Source organism: Nothoprocta perdicaria, unplaced genomic scaffold (genome assembly GCF_003342845.1).
Source record: "Nothoprocta perdicaria isolate Ctin4 unplaced genomic scaffold, notPer1 scaffold_37, whole genome shotgun sequence".
Lineage (NCBI taxonomy): Eukaryota > Metazoa > Chordata > Aves > Tinamiformes > Tinamidae > Nothoprocta > Nothoprocta perdicaria.
Window position 1 is genome coordinate 3,030,933 of NW_020455610.1, and position 26,369 is coordinate 3,057,301.

The 26,369-nt window shown below is 37.4% G+C and overlaps 1 protein-coding gene across 1 annotated transcript in view; it reads right to left on the reverse strand.

The window, feature by feature from the left end:
• MYCBP2 (MYC binding protein 2, E3 ubiquitin protein ligase) overlaps positions 1–26,369 on the reverse strand; it is a 151,336-nt gene that overhangs the window by 68,852 nt on the left and 56,115 nt on the right. Inside the window, exons 26-44 of the mRNA XM_026044514.1 lie at positions 25,608–25,699; positions 24,416–24,550; positions 24,249–24,332; positions 23,055–23,151; positions 21,070–21,262; positions 20,186–20,460; positions 18,611–18,832; positions 18,033–18,224; positions 16,946–17,152; positions 16,511–16,642; positions 15,764–15,942; positions 13,078–13,220; positions 12,171–12,271; positions 10,576–10,794; positions 9,106–9,331; positions 8,563–8,681; positions 4,900–4,987; positions 1,299–1,351; positions 317–489 (exon numbers count right to left, since the gene is read on the reverse strand). Coding sequence (XP_025900299.1) covers positions 317–489; positions 1,299–1,351; positions 4,900–4,987; positions 8,563–8,681; positions 9,106–9,331; positions 10,576–10,794; positions 12,171–12,271; positions 13,078–13,220; positions 15,764–15,942; positions 16,511–16,642; positions 16,946–17,152; positions 18,033–18,224; positions 18,611–18,832; positions 20,186–20,460; positions 21,070–21,262; positions 23,055–23,151; positions 24,249–24,332; positions 24,416–24,550; positions 25,608–25,699 — 2,930 coding nt within the window. The remainder of the gene's footprint in view (positions 1–316; positions 490–1,298; positions 1,352–4,899; positions 4,988–8,562; positions 8,682–9,105; positions 9,332–10,575; positions 10,795–12,170; positions 12,272–13,077; positions 13,221–15,763; positions 15,943–16,510; positions 16,643–16,945; positions 17,153–18,032; positions 18,225–18,610; positions 18,833–20,185; positions 20,461–21,069; positions 21,263–23,054; positions 23,152–24,248; positions 24,333–24,415; positions 24,551–25,607; positions 25,700–26,369) is intronic.

A 26,369-nucleotide genomic window follows, 5' to 3' on the forward strand; every position in this document is an offset into this window, starting at 1 on the left:
AAGAGAAACAACATTAATATCTCTCCTAGCCACATAATGTATACAAACACGGCCTTTGTCTGAGAAAGGATGAAGAAGTTCTGACTACTTCGGAGCTTTCCCCTAATATAAGATACTACTGTTAATCTGACCAAATAGTTTTATTTAATGAGTTTATTTAATGAATATTGAGGTAATTAGTGAAATTGTTCAGCCAGTTGTTTCGAACAAGCAAGAGGGCAGTTTTTTCAAGCTGACCACCTAACCAGTCTGAGCCTTGGCCTGAAGCTCAGAGGGCCAAGGCGCGAGGCGAGGACGCGCCGCCCGCGGCCGTTACCTCGCGAGGCGCCCTCCGCTCGATCCCGGCACGCAGGCAATGAAGTCCTCCAGAAAGGACTGCTCGTTGCTTTGCACCTGCAGGGGGAGGCTGCCTTCCAGGGCTTCCAAGATCGTGGGMGAGTGGGACAGGGCCAGGCCTTTCCCAAGGATGCCCGAGTGAGACTTGCACACCTTTTTGGGGGAGGATGGGGGGGAACAGGGAAGGAAGGAAAGAAATAAAACAGCATTTTCAATGTCTTATACATAGATGCTTTCCCATAATRTAGCAGTATTGGCAAAGATGTTTGGGAGATTGGAAATCATGACAGTAGAAGAGGAGAAAAGTATATGGATTTAACAAAAGTTAAAAAAACAAAAACAAAAATAGACTTCCAGTACTGGAACTTTCATTTTTAAACCAAAGACTAAAAATCTTCTGCATGTCCCTTATAAACAAAATTCTGCATTTCAGATAATATTTCATCTTGAATCTATTCTCTACAAAGATCTAACTACTGTGAGATATGAACAAATGAGCTAAAAAGACCTGGGGAAGAATATCTACAAATAGTCCCACTTATCTTGCCTACAAAAACAGGCAGTGGTATCAATTTAATAATTCTTGTTCAGCTAAGCAGTAAAAAGTTATGTTTTCATAAATGATTAGTTATTTTTGTCATGATAAGCAGTTTAAATGGCACATCTTTGACAAAGTAAGCAGCTCTCCAATTTTAAAAGTTCATATTTTTAGTCAAAATCAGTAAGGAAAAACAGAGATTTAAAAAATCATCAGCCACTAGTTTTGAAAATTTAGGGCAAACTTCTTAAATTACACCTATTAATAAATACTATCAACTCAATAACATTTTAAAATAATTTTAAAGCAAACCAGATGTGATTCTGTTATGAAAATCTTTCAAGTAATTGTCTTCCAAGGCTGTCAAAAGATTTCAACATATGTAGTGAAATAGACTGCAGCAAAAAAGAAGCAGCAATTATACCTGTAAAGCAGCCTCTTCAAGAATCTCAAGATCTTCTTCAAATTCATTACCTGCTGTAAAAATATAAACTCATGTTTTTCAAAAAAATTGCCAACATTTATCTACTTATTATAGAATGCAARATTCAATTTTGTTTGGTAAAGCAAACCAAAAGTGTTGTTTATATCAAGAAGTTTAAAAATCATCATTTGTAAGATGATCAGCACCACTTTATTCAGCAGTTCGATGATTATGGTAATATTCTTTAATGAACAGTTAACATTTTCAAATAATGGAGCAAACATGCAGTATTGTGTCGCTCAGTGAACAAGCAAATAAGCAATCTAAGTTACACAAAAGTAAAATTTGGTCCTTATCTCCAAGACGGTATGTATGTATGTATGGCAAACCTTTGGATGTAACTAGATACTTTCAGAAAAAGATTTTGAGAGCAAAAAGGTATGAACTAAGCTCAAGCTGCTTCCTTATAAGGACTTACCCCTACAATACTATTTGAAAATCTAGTAAAATCTACAAGGTTATGATTCTAACATAGAAGTCTCAAATATATTCTCTTATGCAACATTTGCTCCTCATAAATGCAACCCAAAATTCTGATTCCACAGTGGTCAGAGTTGCCAAACACAGTCTTTAAAATAAAAAAAAAAAACCAAAGTAAACCAGGTAGTTATTTTATTTGTACTCTCTCACAAAACCACGTCAGGCAATTCTACACGTAAGGCAATTTCTTCTAGTAAGAAGAAAAAGAACTCTAAAGAAAAAAGTCTTAATGTATTTTTTTAAAATTCAAAGAAGTAAAAAGTATATTTAAAAATCTGCTAGCAGAATTAGCTATTATGGAGTGAAACAGGCAAATAAGTAACAATTTTAAATTCATCATTCAATTTCAGACTGTTTTTCAAGTTAGATCACAAAAACAGACCAAATCTCTCACTAGAACAAATATCTTAAATTGTTTTGCAAAGGACAATCTCCTTTAAATCAAATACACCATGATGTAATTGTGCAAATAATTCTAAAGACGAGAGGATCTACAAGGATGCAGGTACAAACTAATAACTCCGCTGTGAAGTCAGCGCAGGTATTTTGGAAATTTTTCTTGATAGGAAGGCTCCAGACAAGTCTGTTTTCACCCCCATGATGCCCTCTGCACAACCTTCCTAGACTATCCCACGAACATTTTCATTCACTTCTTTACTTTTTCCTTTCTTAAATTAATTCTGTCTTGACATTCATCAAGTTTCTTCTTTCAAATCTCCATGTTTTAAGAGCACCTAATTGGATCTGGATGTCTAAATATTACCTGTGAAATGCAAGAGGATTTACCTTCCATGGGGTAGCAAAGCATGAGATAATGAGCTCACACTTAGACATTATACATTATTTTTATAGGAAATGGAGGAACTATAGGTCCCTGTATCCCTTTGGGTGATTCATTTCATTTTTTCTTAGAAGTTCATTTTAGGATGAGATGACGCATCCTCTGAAGATGTCTACATTAACTCCAAAAGAAGGAGAAAGAAGAAGGCTGAAGTTTCTAAGTTAGAAGAGACCCTAACTTTTAAATGCTGTAGTCCAGACATTACAACTGAAGAATCTTCACACCCACACAAGAAACCAAGGTAAAATTACAAAAATTGTAAAACAAAGCATATAAAAGTTTGAATAGTCTAACAGCAAAGGCGTTTTGTATCTATACATAACAAGGAGCCTTTTATTGTAAGCCTTTTATATGTAAGCCTACGATTACATAGGTTTTCCCTTTCCTTTTCCTCACACAGGTATGTGAATAAAATGACACACTGCAGATGTGGTGCACTACAGGTAAGTGATGCCAGGGATACGCAATGCACAGGGTTCCTCAGGACACCCTTCCACTGCTAGCAAAAGAGAAATGATCTGGAACACAGGATAAATAGTCTGGTACTAAGGCACTTAAATGCTGCTCTAGAAAACCAGGTTTCATACCTTTCCTGGCACTGTTTTGTGTGCCAGACATCAGGCAAAACACTTAAACTAAGCAGAACTACAAAGAGCTGAAAACAGTCTTAAAAAGGCCACGCTGTGGTTTCCAATACCAAAGGCAAGCACTACCGCTCCTGTGAAGACACTCAGAGGGTCCAGAAGTCTTGCAGAGAGGCCCTGTGTGCTCATGCCTCTTTCTGGGCTTTCACACTAGCAGCAGCACTAACAGACTTCACTGAAGTGCCGCAGTAGGTAAATGGCCTGATGCATCAATTGCAATTAGCTCTGTAATGGTGAAACCCTTTACAGTCCATGAACCTAACCCTGCCCTGCTGCAGGTCACAGGCAATCTACAGGTTTGCTGAGGCTGCATAAGAAACTCAGTTGCATGTTTTCTATTTGAAATTTCCTCTATACGAAACCATCTAAGCAAATCCGGGTACCACATACTTTCTTCTCTTATTCCAAACATTCCCCTTCAAAATTAATTTAAAACCAAACCAGACCAAACTCTCTTTTGAGAGAAGAAGGATGCATTAGAAAATATGGGAAATGAAGTTAGAAGCATTTAAATTTCTGCCTCCTTTTTTTTTGCCTAGAAAAAGAGACTAGTGTAAGTGGTGCTCGGGATAGCAACGAAACAGACCCATTAATGTAAATATTGTTGAAAGGACAACAGAAGAGGGCACTCTATTTAAATCAAAGAATTGCCTGTACTTTTGAGAGAAATACAGATTTACAAGTGCAACTGAGGTGCCTACTTACAACAGAAAGAAAGAGATCTGCACATCCAAATATACAGGAAAAATATCAGGTTAAAAAAATTCCAAATGAAGTTTTGTGGCATCAGCTGCACACTGATCAATACCTTCCTGCTCATTAATGTGCACCTTTTTCTTCCACTTTCATGGTCAGTATTTGAGCTCCTACTTGCAATCGTAAATTAAAATCTAATTACAATAATCATTACTGGTGTAAGTCCTATTAATCAGAATTTGGTTGCCTCATTAAAAAGTTCTAATTCAGCTTCCATATCCAGTCTTTTTTGCTGAACTCCCGCTTTTCCTTGCATCTTAAATTACATTTGGTTACTGTAAACTTATATTTGCTGCATTTGCTGTGAAAGTTTTCAATATTTTCATAATTGTAGAAAAAAAGGCAGTAGAAATATTTTACTCTGAGCTGTAAAGATACATTGACCACTCTCAGTATTAAACAAAGGATTTTCTGGTTTGCAATTCAACACTGCAGGTATTTTTCATTCGAAGGGGTAGGGTGCAGCAAGGAAAAAACAGTGAAGGAAATACAAGGAAGATACCTCATTTATGAAGTACCATCAGGAAGCTGTAGGATATCAGCTTGTGCACTGATAAACTACTTGGGGATGGGGTGAGTAGGTTCAGATTTAAATGACCACTTCTCCCTCCTCCCCACAGAGGCAGGAAGGGAACAATGTMAGCAGAAAAAACACCAGTGTCTCTGCTGACTAATTTTAACTGATTTTTTCACTAGTTTTAAGAATAAATATTTAATGATTGTGTGTAAGTAACAGCATCATTAAGACTGAAAGGTTTTATTCATTCAGCAAACCTGGTAATGGTGAAATAATAAGCCATGTTCTTTGAAAAGGACTTACCAATTGGAAGCGCTAGATCTTTCTTCATCAAAGCTGCTGCACATGATCCTCCTAAATTGGCCAGTTCTTTCTCCAGCTGAATAATACCCTACAAATGTAAATAAATTAAATCAAAGTATTGTTTCAGAGAACATACAAGAATTATATGAATAGGTTTCCCTGAAATTACTTTATCCTAAGTGATACTAAAGCTGTCTGGAAGTGTCTCATTAATATTCTCCTTGCTTTACTGTGACATACATGCCATATGTGTATGTATAGAATAGGATACAGAAGAAATTTAGAACAATCTCAACTAAGTAGGACCACTATTAAATAGGAGCAGGCTTCTGGTAGCCTGCTGTCATAGGAAGGTGCTGTCTTTACCCCATAACATTAAAGAGAAAGTGACTTTTCTACTGCAAAATCCACTGATACATATTAAGATTCCAAAGCAACACCTCTGCAAAGCTGCACACAGGTATCATACAAACTTGTTTTCTGTTTTGCTTAAAAGTAATGACGTWTAAAACGTTATTTTTCTCCTCCTCTCTGTAGCTGGAGAGACAAGGAAGGGCAAAGGATTCCACCAGGAGAGCAGCTGCCCCTGTTCCATTTGCCTCAGGCCACACAGACACTTTTCAAGCGCAGGGAGGGGAGGAGAAGAGAGAGGAGTACTGCTAGGGAGGCRGAGGATACTTTCTAGCCACAGATTTGATGTCTTCCCTTCAACTTGTAAGAACTGCAGGCAAGTGCAGCCCTTCAACTTTGCTCACAAAAACAGATGTTCTTCACAGAATCCCAGAATGGCTGAGGTTGACAGGGACCTCTAGAGATCATCCAGTCCAACCCCCCTGCTCCAGCAGGGACACCCAGAGCACGGGGCACAGGGCGGCATCCAGGTGGGTTGGGAAGATCTCCAGAGAAGGAGACTCCACAGCCTCCCTGGGCAGCCTGTGCCAGGGCTCTGTCATGCTCACAGTGAAGCAGTTCTTCCTCACATGCAGATGGAACTGCCTGTGTTTCAACTTATACCCATTATCCCTTTTCCTGTCACTGGCTGCCACTGAGAAGAGCTTGGCCCTTCCTCCTTACATTCTCCCCTCAGATATTTATACATATTGATCAGATCCCCTCTCAACATTCTTGATCACTTTTAAGTTTTAAAGAAAACTCTGCAAGATCCAGCACTTCCAAAAAACCTAAGGCAGGTTACCCTCACAGAGCTGAAAGGAAAAGGGGAAGAGATGGAAAACACTGATAAATTTTCTAGACAGACCTTCAGAAACTGGCAATATATAATGTAAGGCCAAAATCCTTTCTGTGGAAAGAGGTTCCAATCAACTGTAGATTTGCCTTGTATTCTCCAAGATTGTTAAGATTTGGAAATAATTCCAAAATGTATTTTAGATCCAACCCTTGACAAATGACATCTTTAGGACTCAAACTGCAAATTCAGAAATAGCAAGCAAGTAAAATAAGTTAAATGTGGGCCAACATACCTCACTGTTCCCTGATGCGTGTTCACSCCCTAAGTCTTACTGACAATATTGCTAAGGTAATTGGCCTCCTTACGTAAAAGAAAAGGTGGCAATTTTTGCATATATTTTGTAGTTTTCATAATGACTGTATAGAAAGTTTTCCTCTTCATTTAGGAAGGTAAAAATTGTAGTCAAATTTTGTAAAAATCTGCCATTTATACAAAGTTTAATAGCTCGACTACCCCTATATACTGATTTCTTGATGCACTTGCTCAGGTTAAACAGCATCCTTCAGTTTTCCCAGACACTTCTGTAAGAAAGTCTGCCACTTGAGACACTGTGATTAGGTAAGAGCAMTTACCTAACTTGCCCTTTAGAAGTGGAAAATGAGATGGGTAGAGGTGAAGCACACTGACCTGAGTCTTACTGATATTTCGTTCTTTCAAGCTAGAGTGAACAAAGCAGCCACCAGAACTTACACTCCTTTTCTGCCAGTGCAATCCTTTGAAAAATTGTCACCATAAAAGTTTCAAAAGAATGAGAAATTTATGTGCTGTATCCAATCACTTAATTTAAGCTCCAAGCTTGTACTCCAAAAATGGAGCGTTGCAACTTTCAATTAAGGAAAAAGACTTAGACCATTCCTGCAGATAACACAGAACCTTCAAGGGGGACAAAGACCTTGCCTTAACCATGATTAAGAAGAACAAATATTGCTGTTATGTGGCTGCTGGGGGGGCTTCAGATGTGAGATGCAAAGCAGCTTAAACCATATGACGCTTTTTTCTATTTGTAGAAYTTCTTTGCAACCTAACTGCTGTGGGACTCTTGAAACTTTTGACTGTCTTTACACACTCCTGAGCCTAAAATCTGTCAGTAAAAATGGCACTCACTAGAACTGAAAGATGAACATTGCTATTTCAGGTGGAGAGTCATCCCTTGCAGCTAAGTAAATAGTCTAATTAGAGACAAGAAGGTGGGATACATTTGTCTGGTGGCTGACAAGTGTGTCAAAATGGTGCTAATGAATGTATTAGGGCCACTAATACTTTAGGCAAGACAAATATTTTTCCTTATGATCTATGGCATTGCGGGGGAGAAAAATACAAATAAAAGTACTTCATAAGAGGAAGTCTTATATACAAATAAAAGCTGGTGCAGTAAAGATCATCAACTTTCAGCCCCCACTTCTTCCTGATCTGCCTTGTTGCCTGCTCGTTAAAACACTAGAATTAGCGCAGGGAAAGAGTTAAGAGTTCCCACACAGGAGCACAATTCCTGCCAGTAACACATGTCCAAGCAGCCAGCAACTGCATCTACCAAAAGTAATACAGCATTAACCAAATATTACCCAATATTAGACTGATTAGATTATGTTATCTATAAATGTGATTTGCTCCAAGCCAATGGGACAACCATAGCTAATAATCTTATGAAATATCTTCTGAYCCACATCAGACACATTATGAAATTTCACAGAATCCCATGCTTTGAAAACTCGATGATGTGATCAAGCCTGAGCAGATTTCATGAATAAGATGAGATAAATCTTGTGTGACAGTTGCAGTGTAAACAACATGCAAAACTTCAGAAGTTCATGTGGGGCCAYGGACTTAACACTGCCAAGACAAGGGTCACACTATCTGCTGCAAGTTATCATAAAGCAGGCTAAGTTATTTTGTATCAAAACAGCTGAGACAAAATCATCTCCCAAGTACACAAAAATGTCTGTCCTCACATTAACAGCAGTGACAGTGAAATACGAATCACTGTGAATATGAAATCACCAATTCTTCAGATTTAGAATAAAAGACGAGGACAGAATTTTAGGAAGTATCATATCCCTAGGAGGCAATAGATAAAACCATAGTGCTACATATTTGTAGACTGTCACAGTTTATTTATATATATATATATATATGCATACACACATACAAACACATACACACATACACATATGTGTTTATATATACACATAAGAACATATATTCATACAAATTCTATCATACAAACACACATTTAGATTTAAATAGTCCAAATAAATAGCATCGGTAGAAAAATGTTTTAAAGTTGTATGAAAATCATTTTAAAATGTTATTTAGTCAGAAGCAGAAATAAAATCCACTTTCCAGAAAAAAAACACCTTGGTCTTAGAGAAGGGACTTAAACAGGTGCCACTAAAGCCATCTCACTTTTTCCGTACCTCATCGGATCCTGGACTAAATTCATATCCAATCGCATAACATTTGAAGCCATAGAAACAAGCCTTTTCATCTTTCACATAGTCTGACGCAGTCTCCAGGGAAAAAAGTGCTTCATTTCCTTAGAGGGAGCAAAAGAAACACATCAAATAAAGAAACGGCAACTTTCAACATTCATCCTACTTTGTATGTTTCTGCTACATGAACAGACATGAAACCTTCAGGCCTCATACGCAGCATATAAAAGATCTTAAGCAATACACAAAATGACCTCAAAAAAGAACCCTAATATCAATGTACTTCACCGATTTGAAAGTAATGGCTCATTATAACCTTTTGCCAGCTCAGACTGAGCTGGCACAATTGACTTTCACAATTGTTTTCTATGATGACTAAAAATTTCTTCAATCAAATTTTCCATTTGCAGACAAAAAAACCCAAACTATTTTTCATTATTTTAATAACTTTTTTTTTTTACTGGTCTTCTCATTATTTTATTTAGTTTATTTGCACTACTGGAAATTATAGCAATGTATATTCGTTACCTGGCAATACTAATACCATAGTGGGCCATCCTGAAGACCCAGAGAATTTTTTCAGTTCTATCCACGAATTAAGATTTTCATGAACAGATCCATGCTTTGGTCCAAACCCTAGGCTCTGTGCAATTCTGACAGGAATAAGCAGACGAAGAACATCCTCCGACTGAGCAGTGCCACACTGAGTGTCAAACTCTATTGTTATCCACCTGACACATTCAGGAAACGTCACCTGAAAMAAAGCAGTAATCCCAAATCAATGACGTTGAAGGGGATTTTATACACAAAATACACAAAAAGAAAATTGCATATTTTCTTTTTCCTACTTTTTTCATTTAAGTGTTTCAGGTTGTGAAATTTCTGTTCTCTATAATAGTTTAGATATGTTTTCATGAACATTAACGAAAGAATTTTCAAGATTATTCTTTGAAATCCAGACACATCTGAAATGCTTCAAAGAACTATACTGTAGTCATGTATTAACAAGCTATGGTCAGATTAAGTGCTTGAATTTATGATTCCATTTGTGATCGTTTTTATTTCTAAATGCAGGAAAATTTTATTTTAATTGAGTCAAACAATCCCACTCCACATACTTGAAGAGGACTTGAGAGTCTTGTGCAATCCCAAATCATGGTCCAACTTAAATTATGAAGAACTTAAATACATGGAGTACGCTACACTATACTGCATTACAACACACAGCATTTTGACTGAAATTGAAGCTAGGTATTTTTACAAAGAATCATTTTAGCATTAGGTAAGAATGTCCGCAATACAATTAGATAAGGTCTACATAAAGGTCTACACCAAACTTCTAAATTGAGAATAAGGAACTTAGAAGGAGCTTCCAGGCTAGTCATTTCAATCAAAACTGCATTGCGTGTCTATTTAGCTTTGGGACTCCATGTTTACACAGTTTACTTATTTTGTTTCCTAGCAAGAAATAAAATTTGTTTTTAAAAACCAAATCTTAGGTAAGTTTGAGAAAAGATAGAATCCTTAAGGTTAGATGGGACTTTATAGGTCATCTAGTCCAGCCCCCCTGCTCCAGCAGGGACACCCAGAGCACGGGGCACAGGGYGGCATCCAGGYGGGTTGGGAAGATCTCCGGAGAAGGAGACTCCACAGCCTCCCTGGGCAGCCTGCTCCAGCGCTCTGTCACGCTCACTGCCAAGAAATTCTCCCTTGAGTTCCTGTGGAACTTTTGGTGCTTCAGTTTGTGCCCGTTCCCTCTAGTCCCACTAAACCTACAGGCCCAGCTCCTCTAAACCTACAGGCTCCTTCTATACCTACCAAAGAACATGTTTCTCCAGAGAGCAATGCAATAACAATATAGGAAACCCAGTCCCCTAAACCAGTCAGCATTTGCRTTACCCTTGGCAACAAGTTTTCAGCTAGTCCATTTTCACAGAACAAAAACCATATACCCAAAGAATTTAGGAACCTGCATGCAAACATAGCCTCGGGGCCTACCTTATAGTGTGTAACACAGGCTGGCTTATAGGGATGCTCGCTCTCCACGACGGCATAGTGGTTGGAGGTAGTGCAAGCTGAAAGGCCCTGCTCTGGCTGGTTTCCCGTGGTGCTGTCTGTAGACTGATTAGGGTTAAAAGCTGGAGGGGCATATTTCTGATTCAAAACTGCCACAGAAGGAAGTAACTGTTGTACTAGGCCAAAGACTTCAACAGCAACCTGTGTAACACAATGTACACAAAAAGTTTTACTTGAGATTGGGTAAAAACACCACTGATTAATCTCCATCCCTCTACAATCCCTTTTTTTTTTTTTTTGGATATTCTCTATATCACTATCATACAATAGATTCAGTCCTATTTTGCAGTTCTACATGTACTCAGTGCTTACAGAAAAAGCACCACTACATTCACCTTGGCCAAATACCCATCTTAGAGAYTGAACAAAAACTGAAACAAAACATCTGAGTTTGCAAACATGCATTTATTAAAACACCATCTAGACAACTGAAAAACCTTTAACAACAAACTTTTGCTATGAAAGACAAATGCGGCATTGAAGGCATAGTGTTGGCCATCATCAAATTACATGGTTCTATCAAAAGTTATTTTTCAAGTATTCAACTTTCTTATGCATGTAGTGTCTCTCCACTGTGCTGTATGTTACTRCTATATGTTACTGTACTGTATCTGTACTGTAAATATACTGTAATTTTTATGGCTCTCTCAAAGCAGAAGAGCACTTGGCTATAGACCTAGAATTCATCATGGTAACAAAATGACTTGAAATTGTTCTTAATAAAATGAATGCCCTAGATTTTAAGGTGCCAGTCCTCATTCCYTCTCCCTTCAACAGAAGTTACAATTCAGGCAGTTGATAGCTAGAAAAGAGATATAATTCACRAAAAAGCAATAAAATAGTGTCTATCAGCTAAGGATTAGGTACATTTGTAAATCTCTTCACAGATTTAAGCCCGTGACTTAAGACTGGTAAGGATCCCTATGCCCTACTGCATATTAATTTGATTGAAATGGATGTTACATATTTTTACGAAGCAGCACTTCAGAGATATTCCAAAGACTGTTCCAGGGCAAACACATGCAAGTATGCTCTGTCACAGAAAAGTGAAGGTCTTTTTGCTTATATTTTGTCACATTCCCATCTCTGAATTTGATAGACATAATTTTTGCTTAATGAGTGACTTAATGAGTGCTTTGGATGTTCACCTATAAATAGATATTACATAAAATAATGGACATGTTATGCCTCTGAAAATCATCAATAAATAGCTAATAAATCCCGACCTCTCTAAGTTTTCTGGCTCTTCCTGCTGTCAAAGTCAGGTTTCTCTTCCCCTCTGCTCCCTTAAGGCATCTTTTCACAATATCTTCAAAGTAAATTAAAAAAAATCACGACTTCCCATGATTTTAAAATCTCTTGGAAAATCCATACTGAGGCCAGCGGTCAGACATAAATCATAAACAAACATAAATCATCAATGCGCACAAACACTTACATTTTCACAGTTCCAACCTATACCTTTTCCTTATAAAATATTCCTTACTTTGTTCAGTAATTTCTATTGAGGAACATACCTTGGGAATAGCTGCTGCAACTGGTCCTATGTAGGCTATGATTAGGGGAAGCAGCATTGAAAACAGACTGGAAGAGCTGAGCAGTTCTGGAATGTCTTCAGCTAAATGAAGATAATTATAACACAAGTATTAGAATATTCTTCAGAATAAATGCATCGTGGTTCAGAATAAAATTTACTTTTCTGGTGTGCTTTTCATGAGCTCTTCTTGCACTTTTTACTTTAAATTAATTTTGCCATATAGGCAGAGCGGCAGAAAAATCAAACTATAAACCTGCAAAGTTCACCTGAGATAAACATATCATTATATATAATATATTGATTAAAAAAAAAAAGTTCTACCCCTGGGAGTTTAATTTTATTGCATTCTTCTCCATTCTGTGATATCTTTGACGGTACGAATCATGTCTTCCCCCCAACCCATCAATTTCTATAGCCCTATGCAATATTCTAGACTTGATTTTTACTAGGATAACAGAAAATGGCAGCTTAAAAACATTCAGTTGTAAGGCTGATGCCTACATTTTTCAAAAGCAGATGTTTAAGTGCTGATTAATGCTTTATCTTCACCAGTTTTCCTAACCACCACCGCTGTACAAATTATTCAGTAAGATTTGGAACTGAGCTATCAGCACAGTTTCTGGCTTAGAGAACATTACCAGCTTTAATACTATGATTACTAAAGTGAAGATGTACTAATATGAAGAGTAATTTTAGAGGRGACATCTGTGGAGGACATCTCAAGCGTGACCTTGCTCAGAGTTTGGTAACTACAGCAAAGATCAGTTAGAAAAATATTCTTGGGAGGGCAGAAGAAAATATTATTACAACTGTTCAAAGACTGAAATCCTACTTTCAACTCCTGCTATCAAAGGGAGAAACTGAGCTTCAATTTTGGAAGGTCTTACCGTCCACAGCGAGAGCCCTGTGCAGGAGGTCTTTGGCCGCTCGGACAACGGCGCTCACCACGGAGAGGGCTCTGCTGCAGTTCTTGTCCTCTTCATTAGCTTTACTCAAAAGCTGCGACTGTAGATCTCCATCGTACTCACTCCTGCGTGGTGGATTAAGTTAAAGTAAGATCACAAAGTACAAAATTAACTTATAACATGACTGATAGATTCTTAACATACAATAGTTGAAGTAATTCATTTATGATAGGAAAGCAATAGAGCAAAAGAATAGCAAGAAACCAATACTACTCTTCCAATAGCAGTTATAACCAATACTACTCTTCCAAATTCTGCAGTTACAACCAATAATGCTCTTCCAATTTCTGCAGTTACATGACCTGTAAAGGGATTTCCCCTCCTTATTCTAAATTCTAGATTAATTTTGCTTTAGAAATACAAAATAGAGTTAACCTTAACACAGAGATTTCTCCTTGAAATCAGGTTCTCCTAACCAACATGTGGAGTTGACACACAAAACTACTCATTCGAGGCATATTAATGATATTTTTGAGTCAAAACACTCCAAGAATAACTTTTAGTTAATCCAAACTCCAATCCACGATAAGTGATCTGTCTTTGCCATAGACAACTGWAGTCACTCAGTCAACAGGTGAAGCAAGCTTCTAATCCTCATTTGGATTTCTTACACTTAAACCTCATGCAAATGAAATGTACAGCAAAGATGCTTATCCTTCTCTATGAATTAAATTAACCATTCTTACACATCCTTATATATCTATGGATATCTTCCTTTAATATCACAGCATCCCTCTTTGGAAAGAGGATTTGATTGTTTGTCTCATTTGAGAATTTCTTCAGCTAAAGAAAAGTTTCTCTCAGCTGGTCGARTTCACACACTCTGAAAGAGAACGACATCCCTTCCGTACCATTTCTTTGGTCAGGAGATAAGAGAACTATAACAGCATTCAACAAAATACAGAATCTCAAGCCAAATTTGTGCTGCAACATCAACCACTTCTTTTCATGAGACCTMGTAATCATGGTTCCCAGAGGAAAAGACTATGAAACCTGCCTGTTCACCTGGTTGCAATACAGCCTCTATCTTTGTTATCCTAAATAAATGAAATCATAAGTAGTTCTTTAGAACTATCTGAATAATGGTTTAACAAGACTGTTTAGGATGAAGATTTATTTCAATGACACAACCCATGAAACAATGCATATTTTCTAGAACTTTCTAGAATTTATTTAATAAATCCAGAAACTGTCCTTGATCACAAGCTGAGTCACAACTTTTGCTACTTTAACTTTGGAAGCGATGAAACCYGTCTGAGCACTGAGCTACTGTGAAAAAAACTTGACAGGACATTTAGCAACTGTACCGTTTAGCAACTGTACCTGTAGCAATTGTACCCTCGGGTACAAATCTTCCAATGGCCACGAAAAACTAGAAATGCTTTTCAACCATCACCTAATGCACAGACCAGCAGTTTCTAAGAGGGCACCTTTCATTTCTCCAAAACACTGACATTTTAATAGGAGTAACTGATGAACCGATGAGATCATTGGGGTAATTATTTTTTTTTATCACTGTGTGCTAGAACTGTAACTTTGCTGGCAGAGGAAAACCTTTCCAATTTATATTTATTACTCAACAGTACAGTTGTAACAAAACCTTCCAGTGCATTTCTCTCCTTCTCAAAAGCACATTAACACACTTCTTCTGGCATGATCTTTCTTGACATTTATATAAGCAGTAACTGCCAGCTCAACTCTGCTTGTATTTGAAAAGTCTTCCAATAAAAGTGTGACTTTTATTGTCTTGCTTATTARCTTACTGTTCATTACTGACCTGCAGAACCTTTGTCTTCAAGTACAGCAAATCTGATTTTTAAAACACAGTTTACAACCACCTTATATCTTCCAAAATATTATTACTAAAATCTGGCTGGCAACTTTTTTTTTTTCATCTTAGCACCTTCAAAGCAGTTAAGAGCAACATCTGCTTGTGGCAGCTCTTAGTCCAAAATGCATCATTTTCTTGTAGCACTTCCTATTTTTCAGTTTTTGTTTTTATTTTAATAGGGCAACATAAATCTGAWTACATTTCCTGTGTAACTAGGAATCAAACCAAATTATTATTCCATGCGTGGACTTACTGATGATGAGCTATTCACCACAGAAATCAATATATGCTTAAAGGTGTGCAACATGTCCTTGTTGAACAGCTAACAGGAGTAATTCTTATATTCAGATATTCTCAGAGAGAAAAATGCTTCCAGYGACTAGTTTCAGAGGAAAATCCTTTTCTCCTCTCCCTCAAAAATCTCTCATGTTACAGGAAAAGCAGAGATTGAAGTAGYGCATTTAAGCCACTCCCCATATTAGACTTTAAGGCAGGAGTGATAATGGACATAGCAGGAGAGATGAACTGTCAGAATATTTATCATATCAGAAGAGTGTGAAAAGATTGAAAGAGGCAGAGAACAAGTGGTGCCCCAACACTGCCTTCACAAAACAACCTAGGCCTGCAACATCCCTGAAAGAACATGACAAATCACGCTGCTAAGAAATCTCCCTCTTCTTATCCCCGTATTTTTTTTACAGACCTAAACAGATGTGGTACAGTATAACAGGAGGCTCATTCCCTCCTGTGGGAAACGCATCGTAAGAACAGGCAAACCTGTAGTAAAGAATCTGTGGGATCTGCCCTCGCGTCTGGTTGGTGCCGTTGCTGCTCAGGCTGCACGTGCTGAAGGTGAAGGTCACRGCGTCCGGGCACTGCACGGTCGTCATTCCGCCGTCGCCGTTGGCCGTGCGGCTGCCGTAGTTCCTCAGCCGCACCGCGTACTTCACGTTTTCCTTACGAGGGAAAGCCAGAAATGACACCCAGTATACGACAAGCACACAAGCCACGTCTCACCCTGTTAGGGGAGTAATTATTACGTGACAGGAAGACTGCAAAGTGCAAAAAGTGCCGCAGAGCACTCAGGAAATGAAATTAACTGGAAAAGAGCTTAACACTTAACAAAAGCACTTAACAGAAGTAAAAACTACTGCTTAAAGCTGCTCCCAAGGTATAGAGCATAATTTATGTAAAATACTACTTATTAATTGAAAAGTGACCAGTTATCCTATGAAGTTTGCTACCAAATGGCACACTAAAACTCTGCACCTCGGAGAATATTTGAAGTACTAAGCAAGTGATAATACATTCTACATTACTATAAAAATTAAGATTTAATTTCTTTTTTTCTGACAGGATTTGCACTTTTCAGTTACAGGGTGACATTGAAAATATGTAAGACAAATATTTTAAGATCAATTTTTTAAATGTGTACAGAGAACATAATTCATTGGCAACATTTTGAATTTTGGTATCTTCAGAAGTCATATGAAAGCTCTGGCCTCGTGTACTTGACGTATTTACCTTCAGTGGCACAACTTTGTCAAGTCTGATTTCAGCTATGTCACTGGGAGAATCATCTGTGGTGTAAGTTCCTTTAACTAACTCTAAAGATGTCCATCTATGAGAATGAGTTGAGTCTCCAGTGTGATCACTCTGATCCAAGAAACAAAAAAGGCATTTTAATAGGTTTACAAGGTAAATAAATGACACATTCATGCAAAGTGCGTTACATTTTCTTGCATAAACACTGATAAGGAAACCATACAAGGTGTGTAACTTGGTGTGTAACTTGCAGCATCATAAAAAACACTCCCTAAAATAAACCAAGATACGGTTAATGTACTGTTGTATTGCTAGGCTAGACTGTGTAACGACACATATTATACTAYGAAACATATTGGGAAATTCTCTGAGGCTATTTTGGTTCTTTTTTTTTTTTTTCGGGTAAGTACTTACATCATCAACTAATACTTCCAACTCATACTCATGAATTCCTCCTCCTCCGTAAACAGAAAATCCTACTACAACCACACCAGGTTTGTCCACAGAGAAACATATTGCATCGGGGGATCCATTCCCAGTATTCCAGCTTCTTCCCTGACTTGTTTTAGTGAAGCGATTTGGGGTGGACTTGACAGAATGGAGCGAATTCAGTCCATCCACCTGTAGGAGTGAGATACAAGCAACAAGAAGTGAGATTCAACACAAAGAATTAGCTGCTAGACATTACGCAGCTTTAATAAAGTTAAGTCAACTAACTGAGAACATCATAAATTGGTTTCTTCCTGCCAAAAAATCTGCTAGTGGTACAAAGTGATGTGTCTTTGCTAAAATGAGCTGACATTTCTATCATTCAAGACATTACAATCTGTAAGAAGGGAATTCTTAACATTCAGAGTTTCATAATAACACACAGAAGTTGAGCTCAGCCCAATACTCTAGTAAAACACAGTCTTCTAGTAAAAATCAGATAAATAAGAAAAATTCTATTGTATGTTTCCATATATTACATATAATATATGCATGCAAGTATATATATGTCTATTTATATATAAAGGGGGGAGCTACACAATGCATTAAACAAAATGCATTATAAATTCTCACTCAAAATCAAAAATATGATAACATTAAACCATACTAGGCACCCACAATGCCATCACTGGCACACTGATGTTCAGAAACGTGGAACTGCCTCCAGTGAGTACTGAAAGAATACATTTCAAGAACAGAAACACCTGTGTGCAAAGAGAAAAACACTCAAAAGAAACCTCAAAAAAAAACCCCACTCAAAAAGAGATATTGCCATAATGACACAGTTAATTTGGAGCAGCATTTCCCTAATACAGTGATCACTTGCTTCTAGAACTATGTCAGATATCAGAAAGTTACAGAGAAATTTGGAATATTTGATTATAATATATAATATTGCAGATATTTCCSAATATTTGGGAAAGATCTATACATCTGTGTAACTGCATATATCACATTAATAATATATACACCCTAAAAGATTGCTATAGGAACCATTTTAGAGAAGTCTTACCTCAGATCCTAACGCAGATGCTGTAAGCTCACTCACAATACTGGCCAGTAGCCCACAGGTATTAGAAACCAGGTGGGAAGAGAAAAGCTCATTTTCTCGTCTAAGGCTGTTCCGAACTGGTAAAACAACAATGACCAACATCTTTTCTAACACTTCCCGAAAGCTTGTCATCCCGGAAACATTTTCTTCACTCTGTAATATGAAAGTAAAAATAATAATAAAAAAGACAACTTACTTTTTGATCTATTATAAATATGAGCTGACCGGAGAATTGAGCAAAAAAATAGGCAATAATAGGCAAGAGCAGGGAAAAACAACTCTAAACTATAGTTCTTACACAATTTAGAAGAATGCTTAATGCTTGTTTTTGCTCAAACATTCTCTATACAAGAAATAATTGGAAATTTTTAGATTTAAATCTAAAATTTAAAGGTAAAATTTTGATAAAACTATAAGTTTCTGAATCAACCGATTCAGCTACAAACCTAAAATGCTGAAAACACAACTTAGGAAACTGCTTATGTTTTGTTATGCTTATATTTTGTTATGCTTATATTTTGTTATGACTACTCGAATACCTGACTAAGTTTTTCCATGTGGGCCACCAAGAGAGGAAAGCGGTGGGCCAGGGCAGAGTCGTTCTCGGTGCTGACTTGCTTGACCATGGAGCGCAGCAGCGCCTCGCCGTCGTACGCGATGGGGAAGATGGAGGTCAGCTTGACCGAGGTGTGGCAGAGCGCCGACATCACGGCCGCGAGGAGCCGGCTGCTCGATGTCTTGAAGTTGGCTTCCTGGATGTCCTGCAAATGCAAGGGGAAGTGAATGGGAAGGGCAGTGCCCCGAGCATGAAGAGCCCATGCAAAAAATATTACATTACAAACAGGCAGCAGCAGGTGGAAAGGTGGTTAGGTTTCAAAGTGCTAGAATTTTCTGTGTGTGTTTTCAGTATTAACACTGAACTTCACTTCAACACCTGCAGATGCAGGGAGGAATGGGTCAAGCTCTTCTCAGTGGTGGCCAGTGACAGGATGAGGGCAATGGATACAAGTTGAAACACAGGAAGTTCCACCTCCATGTGAAGAAGAACTTCCTTCCTGTGAGGGTGCCAGAGCCCTGGCACAGGCTGCCCAGGGAGCCTGTGGAGTCTCCTTCTCTGGAGATCTTCCCAACCCGCCTAGATGCCGCCCTGTGCCCCATGCTCTGGGTGTSCCTGCTGGAGCAGGGGGTTGGACTGGATGATCTCTAGAGGTCCCTGTCAACCTCAACCATCCTGTGATATCTTAAAATATTTCATGTCTGAATCTTCACAGAACTCCAGAATAAAAGAGAGATGTTATTGTTCTGCTTAAGTTTTATGTTCACAGCAGAACCAGGAACTGAGTGTACACCAGAATCCTGTACACAAAGCTGGCTACCCTCTGTTTCCCCAGCAGCTTTCAGACAATTTTGGAACAGACACAGAACTAAAAAAAAAAAAAAAAAAAANCTGTTTCCCCAGCAGCTTTCAGACAATTTTGGAAAAAAAAAAAAAAAAAAAAAAAAAAAAAAAAAAAAAAAAAAAAAAAAAAAAAAAAAAAATTGATGTAATTGATGTAATTCTTGTAGCTCTGGGAATTAGAAACAACTTTTCAACTTTTGAAAGGAGCCTTCCAGTTTTACTGTAATCATAAAATAATTTACATCAGTAATTTTATACAATGTTAGCTCTTCTGTGAATTTTTCTTTATTTCATCATGAAACTCTGAACTTGTATTTAAATCTTTCAAATCTGAACAATTAAAATTTGCTTCCTGAGATATCTTTTAAAATAACGAAAACATTTAAAATTACTTTTGGAATCATGAGACTTTTTGAAGAGAAAATACTATTATAATTGATCAAGCAATTTAACTGGATTAATACATTACAGGACTGGTTCTTCCTTGAATTTTAATATGCTTAAGGGGCTTTCAAGACAGAAGCTCCTAGTCTTCTTGAACGCGAACGGGCATGTTGGTTTCCTTTTTTTTTAGAGATTAGAAATAAAAACACAGAAGAATTCAAGTGGCAAAACAGAATAAATGAAAATAGGAATAAAGAAATATTGATTGGCCTTTTCTTTGAAGGAAACAGCAAGCTACGCTRTAATATTCACTTGTAGCACTGAAGTGTACCTGATCCAAACAATTCAGCAAGTCACAGAGGCATGCCCACTGCAGAGCTGGCGTGGGATAGAAGGAATGGAAGCAAGCTGTGAAAGTGTTGTGGCATTCCTGAAGAACAGCTTCCAAGAGACTCAGGGGCTGGCTCAGGTATCCTTGAGGGTCATTATCCAACTTCACCATGCAGTGATCAACTCCTTCAGATAAAATCTTTCTCAACAAAGTCCTAGTTTTTCCAATGCAATCTGCTAGTTTGCTGGTTTCTTCTACAACTGCCTTAGCTGTAGCTGGAAGGTAAGAAAAAGTAGTACATGATTGCAGAATAAATTCAATGTTTTTGTACGCATATTATACATGCAAGCAGAGCAACAAGAAGTTAGTAATGCTCATGAATCAATGTTTAGAGAAATTAATTTCACACTGCCAAATATTGGAGGGTGGAGAATTAAAAATTAAACTACATCAAAGAAACCTGAGTATTAGAAATCTGAATTTCCAGTCTTTCATAATATATGCTGCATTTTAATCTAAACATTGTTAAACTCCAGGAATGAAAACCAGATACTGTTTTTCAAATGTAAACAGACMGTGTCCAATAGCAAAGCAGCCACAATGTATAAAAACAGGTTAAGAGAAGCTACAAAGTAGTCCAAAAGAAAGTGACCATAGGGCCAAAGAACAAATTAATTTTAGAATATACATGTAGAGCTGTATGCTTGGTTATGTACGTAATGCCAACCTCTCATTTTTTACTGCAAATTTAGTAACTGTTCAAACTAAAATGTGCACAGGCAATTTCACCACTAAACACGAACGTATASACCAAATTTTCTATGTCTCATATATTGTTATTTGCTGATAAAGAGGAATCCAGTGAATTTAAAAAATATATATACCTGATATGGGATATATTTCACAGGTGTAGACCCTGAGCAACCTCAGGCAGCAAGTGCCCACAAAGCGCAGCCTTTCTAAATCCAGGAGGGTAGCAGTGAACTGGAAGCCCTTCAGCCCGCGAAGTTCTTCGACTCCAAGCACCAGCGTGGTCCAGCTCCAGTGCAGAATGCTCAGCAAAGATTCAAAGCATTCCTGTTTCACAGCGTGAAGGATACAGAAAGAAGATTTTGCGCCCAAAACACAGGGGAACTTCCAACATTAGGATAATATGAAAAGCAGAAGGCTTTTCATGAAAATATATTTACACCTGCACGCACATATCACATGTCATAGAAAATCCATTTGCTTGAAAGTAAAAGAACTGAGAATGCAGGAGATACTTCACTACTTTGCTATACTAAAATCAGTTTATCATGTATGATAATGCTGTGTTAATGGAATTCTCTCAATTAAAAACAACTGAGAAGTAACAACTGTTTCTATTCATCTGTAACAGAGATTTGCAGTAATTTTCCCTCGCTGAATCTGCATACAAATAAAGTAAGACTTACTTTTAGCAAAACACATTCTTGCCATAATGGTAAAGAATTCTACCAGGGATGGGTTTTAGTTTTAAACAGTATGATGGGTAAGACTATGGGAGGGCTATGCAACTATGTCACATCTACATTATTTGATACTTCAACAGAAGCACATGGGGGTTCACAAGAAATTTAACAGTTTATAGAGTTTTGTTTGTCCAAAAACTTGCTTCCACTCTTATTAAATGCATTCAGTACAGTACTTTCATAAAGTTGTACCTAAGAAGGCATCTGGGTACCTATGTCAAGTATTTGGGTTTGAATATCTTCAAAATGCAAGTAAAAGCTGATTGTTCAAAGTTACTTATAAATATGTCCAGAATGCCTGACTGCCTCCAGAAATCCAAATCTCTCCTCTTATCCCAAATTCAGATCCATGGTGAGGAGGAGTAACAGCAACAAGATAATGAAGGAGGAGGACACAATGTAGAACATTAACACCATTAGGGTTTAAACATCTTTAAGCAAACAAATATTAAAGAGTATCTGTTCGCCAATCTGTATCTCCAGTGATATGGTTACTAAAAATGCAAGACAGAAAATACATTTCTAGAAGAAATCTTAACAGCAGAAACTCATTTGATCATTAGGGAATATCAAAAAAAAAAAGGAGAATGTAAGCAAGAAAAACAGCTGGTTAAGAAAATTAGACAATGGGATCTATATGGGTATCTGTAYTTCAAGTAGGCTATTATTTGAACATATGGACAGGGTAAAACTGAAAAACAACTAAGTGTAACTTGTGACTGACCAAGAAATTATTTTACTTTTAAAAGACTAAATTTGCCTTATGCTGTATTAGCATGTAGCATTTCAACTTAAAGCAGTATTCTCTCCCTCAAAATTGACTAAGCTCCTGCTACATTTCAAGAACTGCAGATGTCTTCTATTAATACTGGCATATACTGTCCTATTAACACTCCTTATTTCAGCTTACCAAAGTTTAATTAAATACTACCTGATTCTTAATGTGTACTGGAATGCATCCAAGAGGAAAATTAATACTACCCATGACTAATTAGGGCTTACAGTATTTTATAAGCCACATAAGAAAGCATATGGTGAAGCTCCCTCAGAACTGCAGAGAATTGTTAATATACGATTTCTTGGGGTGTAGGGCTTATACAGTGAATGCAGCCAGTAACTACAAATTAAAAAAAAAAAATCCAAAACAACTAGCTCATTCACGAAGAGCAAATTAAATTTTATAAACAAAAGCATCTCTAGGCTCTCAGGACAATACTAAAGTGTGCTAAACTGCAGTTTACATTTGAACTCTTCAGAAAAAGTAAAAAAGCCGTAACATCACATATATCAGTGTGCCTGATATTTGCGGAAATACACAAGAAAATAATTATTAGTTATTTCCACAGGAACGATGCAGGGTTCTAGGTAATACTCACTACAGAGACAGTCCTGGCAAAAGACCTCTTCAAAATATGCACAGGTTCACTGGTCTGCTGCTTGCCTTTGGATGCGCTCCCATCGCTGGTCGGCAGTCTGCAAAGGGCAGTTTGAGAACTGGGTTAAAGTCTGCACAGAACTTCACTGCTTCTATTGTTCATTATATAAGTGGAAGAAAAGTTTAATACAATTATCCTGGAATGCTTTATGTTAGCACAATTTCTTCCAGTTCTCACTACTTCTAAACCAACAGCAACAATCCTGACTTCTGTTCAGCTTACAGTCTTCAATTAGGTCAGGATCTAAACACATATAGCATTAATGGAGGTATATACTGTGTGTCTTCCAGTGGCATTTTTAAGATTAGGAAAATTATTCCTCAAAGAATCCTACTTTATTGGTATGTGTAAGCCACATATTCTTTTTTTTACAGTGAGATGTTTGTGCATAAGAAGCATCCAGAACCAAAGCTTTTCTTTTTTTGATCTCATTATTGATGGAGGAAAAACCAGTTCACACCTCCCACAGGCAAGCACAGGTTGCAGAACTTCTTTATCCCTTGAACTCCAACCCAGCTGTACCCTGACAAGGACATGGCAAGAGGACAGCTACAGAACTGGAATGGGCATGGGAAGAAATGGCATTATCTAATATATAGCTGAGTTAACCTCAACAAGATACTGGTAATAGAGTGAAATAGAGTTCTTGCTTATTTTAAACGAGATTATGTAATATTTGACATAGGAATAATAAATTCACAGCAATGAATGGTGAAGCACAATTTGTTTCTGGTTGTCATTAAGATCATGTGTGAAAATCTGATGGTATGCTGCTCTTAAACTGATTCCTGCTAAACAGAATACTTCATAACTAGCCCAAAAAGGAAGCTGGCCGGTCAAAAACATCAGCATCTATAGAGCAAAGAGGCACATTGAGAATGTTGGCTTAAATTAAGTTGCTGAGCATTATATATGAAAAATGACCTTTTAAAGAAAATCTCTAAAGAGAAATAGATTTTGGTATACTGGACTTACCACTGTTCTCAAAGACATGTCAAGCTTCCCATACAATTGTCACATTCCAATATCCTTAACCAATTATGATAATGATATGATGAAACGTGCTTACTTTTACAGGGCCTCTGTTTAAAACACTTATCAATACATTGCTCTATATGCAGGCCAAAATATTACCTGTAGAGTAACTGTGGAATCTGCCCTGCATTAACATCTGTACCATTATTTGATTTCTTGGAGCTTTTGAACTGAAAGACAACACTGAAAGGAAGAAAGACAAAAAGATTATTATTCAAGTAATACGAAATCCCTTCTTTTGTATAAAATTACCAAAAACCACATACCCATCATCTGTAGTAATAGAGGCCTGTCCATGAGATCCACAGTCGCTGCTAGGCCCCGACACTCTTGCCCAGGCCACGTACCACCAACCGGCTTGCAAGAGAACTGGTTCATCAAACATCATTGCATACTTCTCTCTGAGAGCAGCAAGTTTTGAGAGAGATGCATCTCAATTAGCTTATGCACAAACATTTGGCAAAGTATATCCTCTTTACAAGAGGATACACAAGAGGATAAAAAGAAAATTTTATATTAAGAGATTGAAAAATTAAAGAGAATTAAGATAATAATCTCTTAGGATATACCATTGATATCCACCATTAAAAAATACTTTGATAAAAAACACATTGGTGCTTTTCTTCTGGGCTTCAAGCTATTAGATAACAGCACAGCATAATCAGATAATCAGATTACAGTTGCAATTACTACTGCAAGTAATACATTCATTGTAAATTTTTGCTTCAACTTCAAGAAATTCTGTGCTATTACCTTTCAAATGTTGAGTTTACATACAAATTTTAAGGAACTGCRTATGGATATTTAAGAGAAAAATAAAACATATATTTAGTGGTGATGATACCTACAGATTAAGCCTAAGAGAATTAGCCACAGCTGACTTCATCAGRAAATTCTTTCCCAGCAACAGGGAATCAGAGAGGCACTAAAACACGGCTGATCCTTTTCAGATACACAAAGCAGTTCAAAACAATAACTGCTTCTATTTTCTGCGGCCCGTAATATGTTGATGCACAACATATTTGGTTAGTTACCAGAAACTGAGGTTGCAATTTTAATAAATGGAATGATGAGCTGCCTAACACAAATACACACTTGTTTTCAAAAGCGTCCTTTGACAGAACTATTCAAAAGAACCAAGATGTTTTGTCCTGTCTGCTCCCCACAAGAATACAGAATTTGACTTTGGTTTGTATGTGACGTGTCAATTTTTCTTTTTTTTATTTAGTGCCACAATGGCTTGTGACGTGTTTGTGATTTTACTCCTTTCCCCATCACATTTACTTTGGTTAGGTAAAGCTTTTATGCCACATGCAGACAGGTGGCAAGGAGTTGCCCAGCGAGTTCAAAAGTAGATATTCAAAAGTCACTTGGACAGAGTCCTGAGTAAACAAGAATTTTAAAATGTATATAAAGAAAAACAATAATAGGTAAAAGTAGATGATCAAAATGTCTTACCTGGCAGCACAATCATATGCTAAGACATCTGTTTCAGCAAGAAGGTCCCCATCAGTCTCATGGTCCCCCCCATCAGGACCCAATTCAAATAACTAGAGGAGTAAAAAAAAAAAAAAAAAAAAATTAGACTTAGGCATTATAAACTTAATAAGATAACAGAATCTCAGAAAAGAAAAAAAAAGTGAGGTTTCTACTACTATTCTTCCCTAAAAATGATGCCTGGTTTGCTAAAGAGGTAAATTTCCACCTGGAGGTTAGGATTCTGTAATAGAAGTTTCTGTTAAATAAATAATAGTTAACACTGGCCTTGCAACCTCACCCCCCAAAATACTGTGATGCTGAGTGGCGGACGTCCCTTAATCTTGTTGCTAAGTCAAAAACAGAGCTTGAAGGGAATTCCCTGAGCAGCTGTTTTCACACGTATCTAAGATGCTTCTGAGGAAACCACAGCTCGATCCCGGAGCTGGTGGAACGAGCTTGGAGGCTGGACAGAATGCAAACACTCTCACTGACTGACTTACACTAGAGCCACAGGCCACTGACAGGGACCGTCTGACTGCTTCACAGAGCTAGTCAGGAATGTCACAAACAGGTGACAACTAGGAGAGAAAACACACAGAATTTTTATACTCAGGTTTGAAAAGGGCCCACGATACATATCTGTGACTATTCTTTTAAATCTCTATTTAGTACTCAGTGCATCTGTGGTAAAACTGGCAAATGTTATTTTGTCTATAATCTAAGTCAGGACAACTAGAAAAA